The 13,005-nt window shown below is 33.0% G+C and overlaps 1 protein-coding gene across 6 annotated transcripts; it reads right to left on the bottom strand.

The window, feature by feature from the left end:
- Positions 1-621: 621 nt before the first annotated feature.
- Positions 622-12,728, bottom strand: LOC108338114 (uncharacterized). 6 transcript variants are annotated; one of them, XM_017574824.2, is made up of 4 exons: positions 12,643-12,728; positions 5,766-5,877; positions 2,139-2,291; positions 622-1,176 (listed from the first exon to the last, which is right to left on the bottom strand). In XM_017574824.2, exons 3-4 carry the CDS (start codon positions 2,186-2,188, stop codon positions 942-944), a joined length of 285 nt encoding a protein of 94 aa, XP_017430313.1. In that variant the 5' UTR covers positions 2,189-2,291; positions 5,766-5,877; positions 12,643-12,728; the 3' UTR covers positions 622-941. The 6 variants fall into 6 exon arrangements, with proteins under 6 accessions (XP_017430313.1, XP_017430315.1, XP_052735835.1 ...); XM_017574826.2 differs by having other exon boundaries at positions 12,578-12,655; XM_052879875.1 differs by lacking the exon at positions 12,643-12,728 and adding an exon at positions 9,000-9,782.
- Between the last annotated feature and the right edge of the window lie 277 nt (positions 12,729-13,005).

Raw genomic sequence — 13,005 nt, 5'->3', positions numbered from 1 at the left:
TCAAAGGGAAGAAGCCGATCCGTTGTCGCTGAGCGGTAACGCAGGTGCGCTGAGCGTTGGCAGCAGATGCACTCTTCATTGCTTCCTTTGTTCTCCTTTGCTTGGCTAGTCTTTCAAGGTATATAGACATGGTTTCCCACCTTTATTGGTGACCTACAAAATAAGGTAAATGTATTTAGGTAAAGAGAACATTCTAAGACTTAGAAAAAAAAGATGCTTTTGTTTAAAAGTCCTTTTTCAACTTCCCTTTCTTAGTCTTAGTGTTAATTTGATACGTCTTTGGATGGAAAGTTCCTAAAGGGGTTGTCATCAATCATTTTCATAAGAACTAAAGAATTTCATATTTTCATGAGTTTAAATTATGTTGGAGTCTTACAAAATTTTAAATTGGAGAAATAAATAAATGGAAAGCACAATCGAATATAGCTTCACATATGCTTTGAAAACATTTTACAGAAAAAAGCATGAGATGCACGAGTGCACAGGCAATCGGGTAGAACTTATCCATACGCATCCTTCAAGACTTGTACCCAAAGGAAAACTAAAAATGTTAGTTTGGCAAATCTTATATGTGACAATAGCTCATGAGAAAGGAGAAATCGAATTAGATAAAACAAAATAAGAAGTTCACTGCTCCATTTATTCGATGTACAACTTGCCCCTCAAAAGTCCCAAAAAGGATCTAATAATGGCGTTTTTTAATTACCATTATATAAGAAACACATTGTGATCAAACATTCCTGAAATCTTTATGAATTAACACGGAAATCCATCATATCCACCTTCTTTTTTAAACACCGCTGGAGGAAAAACCGTAAAAGGATATAAAAAAAACATCAAGTAGAAGAATATTTGACTAGTGACCACCAGAAAAGTGCATTTAGTTTGTTACAATCATGCCCAAACAAGTTTGACAATGCTGACAACTTCAAGATAGCGGTTTATGAATCAATTTCTGTTTCACCCAAGGAAGTTTCGGCAGCAGCATTTTGCGCTTCAAGTAGCTTCATTTGGCGCTCTGCGTGTTCCCTTTCGCAAGCAGTGATCCCCATAATAATATCCAACATAGTACCTGTGGTGCCAAAAAATACAAGGGGTGCTAGAGATTTGCGCTTTATGCCAACTGGAATAGCCAACAATGCTCCTGCAACTGAGAACACCCAAGTGCCTAATGCACTGCAAACTTTCCATGTTTAATAAGAGTTTAAGAAAATTCACCTTTGAAAATAGTAAAATGGCATTGTGCACTAGACAAACTTAAACATCAAAGAAACCAAATATTTCCACACAAGCAAAATATAAATCATTTAAAAGGGTATCAATCTTACCCGAATTCACAAGTCACAAGAAAACCAAATAATTATAAACGAGGGCAGGGTTAAGAAGTGAGGGACTAAGCATCATTGCAATGTGTTAAGAACTTTTTCTGTAATGCTTAAATTGGAACCAAATTATTTTCTCCTTGGTTTGAGTAGATAGATGCCATTTTACACTGGAGGAGTAACCATGATGACCATGGACATCATGATTTCACCTAATACTAAATTCATCAACTAAGATACAATTGTTGTCAATTGACTAGCAACTTAAGCGTACAGAGATTTACTGACACAAAAATCCCCATCTGATTGACAATACATGACAATAATTTAGTATATATCTTCAACTTCATCTTGAGCATGTCATCACCATGTTAGTTTTTCAGAGATTTTTTATTTCAAATGTTATATCAAAGATTTAAAACATCATCAAATTTGTCCCCAAGAGGACCAAAATGGTGAAACAAAATGGGTGAACTTGGTGAACTTTCTGTACTTTGTCAGAATAATTTGGAACAATTTATTTTGGAGGATTGAAATGGTGACTCGTGGAAACGAAGTTGTCCCATAACAAAGGTGACTGCAAATTAGGATCCCTAATTCCGAAAGTTCATTACTTTTCCTAGTTTCTAACTAGTTCTAAAATTAAATTTGATTTCCCTATTAATGCGGTGTTAAAAAAGATGGTATCGAGTATCTAACCAATACTAGATTTCTAATAAACAGTCAAATTGGTGAGATGGGTTATGAAATCAAGTAAACATTAAATGGAGAAAACTGCCACACAAAAATCAGAGATAAAGAAAAAGGATCACTGACTTAGAAACGGAGCAGTCTTCAAGATGCTTCACATTATCTTCGCTTCCCATTTTCGGCAGAAACTTTAAGCGGAGAAGGCAAAAAGGAATAAAAACTGTGCCCTTTTACTTTGCTTCGATTTCGAATGCTAGTCGTGTCCAAAGAGAGAGGTGTCTGTTAAGAAGGACCAATTAGAAAAAAATACAGTTTTGCAGACGCAGTCACAAATATATCAAAATTACAGTTTACTTTACATTATTTTTTTCGCAAAAGATATCTATCGTCAATTTAATTAAGTTTTAAGTTTTTATTAAATTTGAAAACTTTTAATTGAAATTTTATAAAATTTTATGGTCTAGTATTCAGAAAAGTTACATTTTCTAACATTAAATCTCTATTCTTTAATTTTTTTTGTTAGATGATATGAATATATCTTATCGTATTGTTTTATTTAGTTGTCGCAACATCTAATAAAATTACATGTGATATAATAAAATTACATGTGACAATACTAAATAAGATAACAATCACATCACTTATTTAATAACTATATTACTCACTTAAAGAAAAATTAAACAAAAGATAATCTATTAAAAAAATATAATTTTTTTAGTATTCAATAGAAAATAAAAATAAGCGAAACTCAATTCCCAAATATACCTAAAGCTTAATTAAAATTTTATTATTTAATGTTGAATCAAACCGTTTTAATATGTAATAAAAGTTAAAATTGATAGAAAATTAATAAAAATAATATTTTTATTTCATTTGTTTTATTGGTTATATTGTTACGATGATTAATCCACTTGTTGATTTATATATCATAGTATTTTATTATAACAAAAAAAAAATATGTCTATGTTTCCCCTATTTTCATAGTAGTGATATGAAATATATTTTATAAAACTAGTAAATAATATACATATTTTATTCGCTTATCAATACTATTTGTATGATTGCTTAAATGATCATATTTATTAGAAAAATATTTATCATTTAAAATTTTTAAAAATAATATCACATTCCAACTAGATTGGTATCTCATACCTCAATAATCTAATGCTTTCTAAAGATATTTATTAAAAGAAAAATAATTTTGTAATGAAAAGAATGGGAGATCAATTCGAAGTTCTCAATCAAGAAAATTTATGTTTATGTAATCCAAATCTATTCCTAAAAAAATCTTGTGTAGTACAAGGCTAACTATGAAACCAATAGAAATGTTACTTCATATCACTTCCAAGTTGGCTAAACTATTCGCACATTCATTTCATTATCTAAATATGTGGAAAGCTTAAAAATTTAAATACTTATTTGTGAGCATGCAGTAATTACATCTACTAAACCAAAGAATAATAGTAGGGTTCTTAAAAAAAGAACCACTTACATGAAATGATTTTCCAACTACAAAGAGTTTCATGCTCTAACCACAGTCGGCTCAATAGCAAGCATAACACTAAGAATCTCAGTTATCGAAGTTGTATTCCTAATCAGGTTCTTAAAAAATTTCCAAGTTAGTAAGATATTTTAGAGAATTATGCTTTTAGTAATTTGCAGGATTAGGTGGTTTGGACCGATATGTCTAACGGTATTTTAAGTCAAAAGGCTGCCAACGATTGCATACATACATATTGAGAATTGATTTTAATCCTTGACTTTGTAAAGTTTGGAAGTCATATATTCTTCCAATAAGGCCTTTAGTTCTTTGAAAATTGAATTTGAACTATGTTCTATATTTTGAGTTAAGGAATACTCACAAACTGGACAGTTAAACAAGAAAGAGTAACAAAGAAAACACAAAAATTTCACATGGTTTAGTTGAAGAGTTAATTAATTTCAATGTACATCAACAGCTAGAAATGCACTATTATAAAGATTACAACATGAAGTTTCTCTCAATGAACTCTCAACTCTAGATTTGTTATAACAGTTCATATAAAATCCTCTTCATATAGAAAATAATTGTCAAACTAAACCTGAAATTAAGTTCAAAGGCATGAATCTAATGTAGAAACAAACATGACACAGTAACCAAAGCATCAGAAATCAAAATTTGCTATTCAAACCAAACAAAAGCTGGTGATGCTAAAACTAACACTACCTAAGTGCCAAATCTGGAGATCGAAGACAGAATTGGAATTAAAACGCTTGGAACAACTTTTACATGATTAAAATGAATTGTCGAAAGTACAAAGTGCTAAATTGTAATCAAAGTTAAAACTGTTAAAGAAAGCATCATGAAGGCAGTAGCATAAAGTGTAAAATATATCTAAACCAGAATTTCAAAGTTCCATTGCTGCACATGAAAGAGAAAATTTGATTGGACCAAAAAATGTTCAGGTTACTGACTATCATAGACCAGACTACAAAGTGTACATGTAACAACCAACCATGTAGCGTGATTAATAAACATGTAATTCCATGTTGTTGAAGACTTGGATTATGCAGAACTAAGACTTGGAACAAGTTTCTATACCTAAAGCTACATATAATATGCATGCAAAACTATCTAATAACTCAAAATGCACCAAATCACTATAGAAACCTACTTTGGCAGATTTGACAGCAAAATAGTGTTATTCAGCGTGACATCATCACCAAGTTCATTTAGTATGACATGCAAAACTGACTTATATGCAATGCACATGAATGGAACCTATTTGAATCACTAAAAAGATGCGTGAGAAATATGTAGGAACGTTAAACAACTCTAAATTCAAAGATTCAGAGTTTAATCCACTGGCAGCAGTTAAAAACTGGTTCTATGCATCAGGTTTCAAACCAAATGCAGAATGTGTTTGTTATGAAGACTCTCAATGAGTGAAAACGGAGCAATGAGTGGAAACATAAATTGAACATGTAAACAAGTGTAAAACATTACTAATGGAACAATTAAACCAAGAATTAACAAAAAGAACAAGTTCAGACCAAACTTCCTAAAATTCAGAAAATCACCTAACTAGAAAACCTAACTCAACTGTAAGAACAGGAGACTAAGAACTAAACCTTTAATTGAGTTCAAAGGCATGAATTTAATGCGGAAACAAACATGAAAAAGTAATCAAAGCTTGAATTAAGCATCAGAAATCAAAATTTACTATTCAAACCAAACAAAAGCTGGTGCTGCTAAAACTAACGAGAATTAACTGCCTAAGTGCAAAATCTGGAAATCTAGAATGCTCCGGACTTGACCTATATTTTCTAATGGTGGGACTAACTACTACTCACATGCTCCAGACCTGACCTATATTAATTGATCAAAATTGAAACTTCAGTTTATGTACTGGACTTAGGATATGAAGCTAATCAACCATAGGTTGGGACAGCTATGTATCTCGACAAAACTTGATATTCCAACATTGCCTACTTCCTAAATAGAATTTTCAAAAACTAGATCAATATGACCTGCAAACTTTTGCAGTAGTATTAGAGCAGATTGATTGGGTCACATGTTTTATTGTCATAAAACTAACAACTTCTATTGAACTTTGATTTATTGTTTCAATTTTACATCTTTATTAAGAGTAATCATAATTCATAACTATGCATCATTACACTTTTCTACTACAAATTTTAGGGAGAAGAAAGATTGAAAATATTATGTAAACCAGGAAATATCATAAATGAGCAAGAATACACTTCTTTTACCTGAGCCAAGACCTAAAGATGGCAGTTATTGAATGGTTCCGGTTCCACTTTAGCTATTTGTGTGAGGAATAAAGGTTTTTTTCGCAAGGATACAGTATCACACCTGGAGGGACTAGCCATCGATAAAGAAATTAGCAATATGTTAGGTTTCTTGGGAACAAGAAACCAGATTTTCAGATTCAGTAAAGAAATGAGCACTCAAATCTTACTGCACAACATAAGATAATACTTTAATTAAAGAAAACATAAGACAGAAAACATTCAACAGCTTCCAAGGGAAGTAAATCCCTTCTACACAGGACAAGCCCTGTTCCAAAATCAAAAATACAACCCACCCACCAAGAGGAACCATTTCCTCCTTAAAAGATAACCCTAACTAAACTTTAATAGCTACCTCTAACCACCCCTAAACTGCTCAACTACCCTTAACTGTCATGAAATCTCTGATTTTAAACCTTCTTCCTAACATACACCTTAAGGGTCTTATCACAATAGCAAGAAATTGATCAACAAATCAGTTCAAAATTCACATTTAGCTGTAATATATATAGTATTGTAATAAATTCCAGCAGGCCTTGACCTAATAAGATGTAAGCCAAGTTTTAAGAATCTCTGATCATCAAATCATACCAAAATCTAAAATTAGCAGTGCCCAACTTTGTGTAGGACTTATTCATATTCACCTTGTTTAGAATCATACTACGTACTGCGTTTACAAATATATAACTATACTTTGCTAAAGAAAAGTTGAAATTTTTCTAATTTCGTTTTACTTTATATTGTTTATTGCTTTTATATATGTTTAAAGAGCCTAATTTTCAAATGAATTTGCATTATTGGAATCAAATAGAATATTTTGATCTTAATTTATGTTTTAAAAGGGATAGGGATAAGTAATAAATTATGTGCAATGTGTTAAACAATAGATGAATTTGTAAGTCACTTATTTTCCAATTGCAATATAGCAAGTGTTGTATGGAATCGGTTACAAAATGGGTAGACATGCAATTTGGAACATTGTATTGGAAAGAAAAACTTCTGACACTTTTATCTCACGAAATTGAATAATAAAGAAAATAATGTGTGGAGATTTGTGTGGATGACACTAGTTTGAATGATTTGGAATTATAGAAAAAATATCAGCTTTAGAAATGGGACAACCAATGCTATAAAGATGTTCACATTAGCTCAATTAAAAACATGGGTGGATAACTAGTAAACTACCAAAAACAAGATTTCTTACTCTAATTGGTGTCTTAGTCCAATAACATGCTTAAGATTAATGAAATGATTAGCAAAGGACTATGCGATAAGATTTAATGAATAAGAGGCAGAGGACAGAAGGGAAAACAAAACAGAGACAAATCCATAGGTAGGGTGATGTTGTAGAGGTGAGCTTCATAATCTCTTTGACTGTAACCATTTGCTTTAGTACAAGCATTAGGGAAGCAATTAACGCTTGCAAGGAGCATGGGTTACTATAAATACCCAGCTCCTCTATTGTATTGTTACTTTTGAGCTTAATGAGAATTCAATTTTCTGAAATCAGAAATTATTCTCTCTTGAAAGTCACATGCTAGAGAGTCCAAAGACTCCCTCTAGCCACCTTCCTTGCACACAAACCTCTTTCAAACTCCAGAAACCAAAGTGTAAAAACAGGACAGCCACCAACAATGTAAGCACCAGATAATGAAACTAACAGCACAACAGAGAACTGACTCAAGATCAACTCTAGATCAGATTATGAAAGCAACAAAAGCTCAATTATGAACAGCAGATCAGAGTTTACACTTGCATTGAGACAAAACCAGAACATTCAACAATGACAAGCAAGAACAAAGCTTTTGATCAAAGTAAGCACAACAAATAGAACCTAAGGAATAGAACTAGAACAGATTTTAAAAACAATAAAAAAAAAAGGACTTAAGTTGAACCAGTTATAATTGAAGTTATATCTGATTTTGGCAGAGATAGTTTACTGAAACAGTGAACACTATTGTGAATTGCACCAGTTCTCCTTGCTTTTTTTTTTTTTTTTTTTTTTTTATCACAATTTGATAGCCAAATCTGAGTTGGATAACACCTTAGAACTTGCTATTTTCAGTCACAGTTCACAACAGATCACTTAATCAGTTTTCAACTTAATCAGATTTTTTTGTCAAAGGAAAATGAACATGGTTCAACGCAAAGAAAATATCCAAAGGAAAACAAGAGACTAATCACTCTCAACCACAATTATAGTTTCAAATACTACTGGTTTAGGCTTCCTTGAGTGACCAAAATGTATTCTCAATTGCAGAATTGATAGCAAAGTGAAAACAGTGAAGCACACTATGGATCACAAACTCAGTAGATCAAACTAAGTTCAATCACTGTTGTAAACAATTTTAATGCAATTCTACAGATTCATTTACTACAATAGATGCCAACGAAACAAAGACAATACTGGAAAAATTTGAATCAGAACTTGGCAAAGAATTTAAAACCAAGTATGAATGACTCACAGACTCTGCAAAGAAAAACCAGTTCGGTGTAGCTGGCCAAATAACAAATCTGCTAATTAATCAATGTGCAACTGAGCTAGGCTGAGCCTTTCATTGCTCACTTGGTATGCACTTGTTACTGATTAGGCAGAAACCAAGCAAAGCTATCATTAAACAGATTCAAGAACATGAGATTCATTATCTCCACCACTGAAATCTGTCACCAAGCTCATTTATCCAAATATCATAGCTTATTTAAGGTGAACAGAACTTACTCAGTGCAAGCAACACAAATGAATCACAAAACACAAGCATCAGCTAGTTAAACTCGAATTAAATTGACAATTAAAACAAAGCACAAGACTAGAACATGACAGAAATGTGATTTTCAAATTAAAAGACTCAAACAAATTGGATTCACCGAATAAAATGATAAAAAAAAACATTGACTCAAGGCACAGACAAGCACAAAATCAGAAAATGAGTTCAACATCAAACCAGAAAACACCTGGAATTGATTCAATGAAGACACAAACCAGATCACAAGACAGTAATAGAAAATGATGAACAAATCAGAAATTGAACGAAACAAAACGCAAAAAAACAAAAAGAGATGAAACTATCAGACGATGACATGAAACAGAACGCGAATCAAATGAACAAAATATGAATCGGCCAAGACCGAATCGAAACAACTCAACTCGGACTCAAGCGAAAACAACGGGAAAACAGAGAACGCGAGACAACTTACCTCTGAAGCGTGCTCGAACCTGAGCTCTGAATACCACTTGATGGACGAACGCCCGAGGAGAGGCCGATTGAAGTTGCGCGAGCACGAACCAGACCTCCTCGAAACTTCCTCCGACGAGTAATACGCAGCGGAATGTTGAAAATGATGACGAGAACACGAGATCGAAGACTGACTCAAAGGAAAAACTAAACTCAAGCTCTAATCGAACCAAAAACCCTAAACTGTCAGAAGGATCCCTAGAAATGGGAGGAAACTCAATATGAACCGATTAATCGGTTCAAACACAAGATTGATTGGTGGAAAAGGATTAGATCGAAATAAAGGAGGGTTCAATCGGTGGAAAATGGAAAACGATGTGAAGAGAGGTGTTTAAACGGTCAAAATATGAACAAAATGGTGGAAGAGGCTGTGATGAGGGAGAAACGAGAATGACAAAGTGAATCTGCAAGGATAGAAGACTCACCGTGAAGAACCATGGCTGGAGACGAGGGACTCGAGAGAGAAATGCTCTCGTGAAAGAAGAAAAACAAAAAAATGAAGACGCGCAAGGTGCAGTGAGGTGTCGTTGAAGCGCTGAAGATGTGGCAGTGAATTAATGGCTGACGCGTATGGAAACAACGTTATGGAAGTGAGAGAAATAAGGTGGAGCACAGTGGAAATCAAGGAAAATGAGAATGAAGGCACTGTGCAAGGAAGGTGACTAGAGGGAGTCTTTGGACTCTCTAGCATGTGACTTTTAAGAGAGAATAATTTCTGATTTCAGAAAATTGAATTCTCATTAAGCTCAAAAGTAACAATACAATAGAGGAGCTGGTATTTATAGTAACCCATGCTCCTTAAGAGCTAAATTATAAAAAGTAAAAATACGAAAGGAGGACTACGTCAAGTACGATTCCATCAGTAACCATTTGCTTTAGTACAAGCATTAGGGAAGCAATTAACGCTTGCAAGGAATGATAGAATTAAACAACTCTAACAGGTCAACTCTCAATCCCGTGAGACTTAAATACTACACTTAGTTCATCACAACTATTAGGCCACAATGGTTAGATGTTTGTATAAAGTGGTCCATGATGAGTTAGGTGATTTAACATTTGTTATTGTTTAGACTTACAAATATTTCTTGCAGGTAAAAATCTATATAGTATAGTCATTAACAAGGAAAATGGTTGAGAGAATGCGCAATATAAGGATTACATGGAACTCTGCAAAAAAGAACCTATCACAAACAACAAGCCACTGATGAACACAGGGTTGAATAAGGAGAGCTACACAAGAACAGAAATGCGAATGGAAATGCAATGTAGCACAATTCAATGGAATGTATAGAAAATATATATATATTAGGTCAGTGGGTGCAGGAAGAACAATTGGTAAATCATCTTAAAGTTGATCGGTCCCCCCCTTTGTTGCAACAAAGGAACAACATTAAAGGCAGTACAGGTTGGATATATATTAGTAATGGCATCTCAGTACTTCTTCTCATGAAAAAAAAAGATAAGGTTGAGGTAGAGTGATACATAGCAACAAATGCACCTATCTAAGGTATATGAAGATCTGCTATCTATAATTATCAGTGACTAGTTACACTATCATGGACCTAACTTCATATAGGTCTTTGTTTTAGTAAGATTAGTGCAGTTTTTTTGTAATAAAAGTTCAGCTAAATGTTTTTAAGGGAGACTATGTTGTACAGTTACTGTAGGTATCCAAGTATGGAATGTAACTAGAACAATCTCTCACACACTCTCACAGACAAAGAACAATAAAAGATGAATGACTAAACCTCTTTTATTAATGGTAATAGTTGAATAAACAAAAGTAAACAATAATTGGGAGCATAACCATCAATTATTTCTAATAATTGGGAGCATAACCTCTATCAACTATTCTGGAGCATAACCTCCTTTACAAAACTCAATAATCAAAAGCATATCGTTAACCCTAGTCTTCCCCTTTATTTATACTAATTAATTCCCTCCCCAAAAAGTACTGAATATTAGAAAATAATCCTATTTACTATAATTATCTGATACTAATATTTTTAGCCATATTTACTATATTTAACTTATACGGAATAATATACTAAGATATGGCTTTGTTACTCTAATTATCTTTTGCTGAATATCTCTCTTATTACTCTAATTAATTTCTCGCCCATCCTAAGGCAGTTAGGATGCTTCCTCGCTGCTTCCACCGTTCAACCTGGTCACTCCCCCTCGTCTACCGTTCGTCCTGGTCGCTCCCCCTCGTCTACCGCTCGGCCTGGCTGCTCCCCCTCTTCTACCTCTCTTCCTGGTCGCTCCCCCTGTCTACCGCTCGGCCTGGTCGCTCCCCCTTGTCTACCGTTCGGCCTGGTCCTCTCCTCGCCTTCCACCGTTCGGCTATCGTTCGTCAATACCTTCAGCCTCACTTCCCTCCTACCTTCCTTCTCTTTCTCATATACTTTCCAAACCTTATTATTACCCCTACCTTATACCGTAACAGTTACCTTTGGTGAATTATTATAGGGTGAGAACATGGGAAATGTATCCACCTAAGTATTGTAATAAATTCCAGCAGGCCTTGACCTAATAAGCTGTAAACCATCAAATCATACCAATATCTAAAGATTCAATCATTGATGTATAAGTTAAACATATAACTTATGGAAAGAATGGACCACAGGAAACTTACAAAGTTGCAAAAACATTTGCAGTATCCAACTTTATGCAGGATTTATTCATATTCACCTTGTTTAGAATCATACTACTACATATTCAGGATTCTAAAAGATACGTTCAAAACTATTTGAACCAACCTAAATTGATAAAAAAAGTAGAGTGAAGCTTATGACCTCATGTCGTACTAAGATTTTAACAAAGTACTCTAAAATGCAAGAACTATTCCTAATTAAGACAGATTAATATGTGCATGCAATGTGGATGACTAATACAATCAAAATGTTAATAGCAATGACTGGAAATAGAAATGATTAACCAATTTTAATATGGAGATGCAATGAAATGTGTCTCGCTTATTCAGAATGCAAAATAACAATTTTATAACTGTTTGATAAAAGTTCTTTTAAGAACTAAAAATGAGAATTGTGGAGAATCAATGCATGAAATCATGTCTACTATATCCTAATAATGCAAGCTCAATGCAATATGAGTTGGTGCTAAGAATGCCTAATTAACGCATAAACTGAACAGAACTTAAAATCCCCAATTGGGTAAAATGCTAGAACTAAACTAAATTGGAAATTAAGGATTTTGATGTGCAGAAACACAAGTTAAAATCAGAAGATGGATGAAACCTATTAACAAGTCCAGTGTAGTTAGAATCCTAAGAATAGTACTATTGGAATCGCGAAGCCATACACATATAGTTTGATGAATAGTTTTTTAACCTGATTCGGAAGAGGAATCCCAAATCGGATGTCGTGTGATTCGTTTTATACAATTCGTGATGAAGGAACAAACAATGACAAAATCATAAAGAAACAGATAGGAAAAGAAACTCAAAGAAGATTAAATTTCAGTGGAAAAGATAAACAGCTGAGAAAATGAAAAATGAATAAAATGAAAATCACATACAAATTGGGAAGGTATGAGTACTGAGAAGGAGAAAATGAAAAATGAATAAAATGAAAATCACATACAAATTGGGAAGGTATGAGTACTGAGAAGGAGAAGATGGGAGAAGATGGGAGAAGATCAAACTGGGAGAAGAAGACTAACCCATGAAGATGTCTTGTCAGAAAGTTCTTTCTCAAAGTAATATTTTAAAATTTAAAATATTTTTTCATACTTTTTTCTTATGTGACAACATGAATATGTTAACATAGTTTCATATTTTACAGTGATATTATTTTTTTTATTCTGATTTTTATATAAAAAAATTAATTTTATCTTGGAAAAAATTAGTCATAGTATAAATTAATATTTAAGTGCTCTTATATTTTTTTAGTTATTGTTCAATATTTTCTTTTTAATTTTTTCTTTTACAAAACTTTTTAATTTAA

This window comes from Vigna angularis, chromosome 7 (assembly GCF_016808095.1).
Source record: "Vigna angularis cultivar LongXiaoDou No.4 chromosome 7, ASM1680809v1, whole genome shotgun sequence".
In the NCBI taxonomy this organism is placed as follows: domain Eukaryota; kingdom Viridiplantae; phylum Streptophyta; class Magnoliopsida; order Fabales; family Fabaceae; genus Vigna; species Vigna angularis.
The sequence above is the reverse complement of the archived record's forward strand: the minus strand, read 5'-3'. Positions and strand labels throughout refer to the sequence as shown.

What these genes read in the sequence shown, in the direction of transcription:
- LOC108338114 (XM_017574824.2), bottom strand. Translation starts at nt 2,188, where the DNA reads ATGGGAAGCGAAGATAATGTGAAGCATCTTGAAGACTGCTCCGTTTCT. An exon ending in GAAGACTGCTCCGTTTCTAA is followed by an intron (nt 1,177 to 2,138) that starts GTCAGTGATCCT and finishes GAAAGTTTGCAG; the next exon opens with TGCATTAGGCACTTGGGTGT.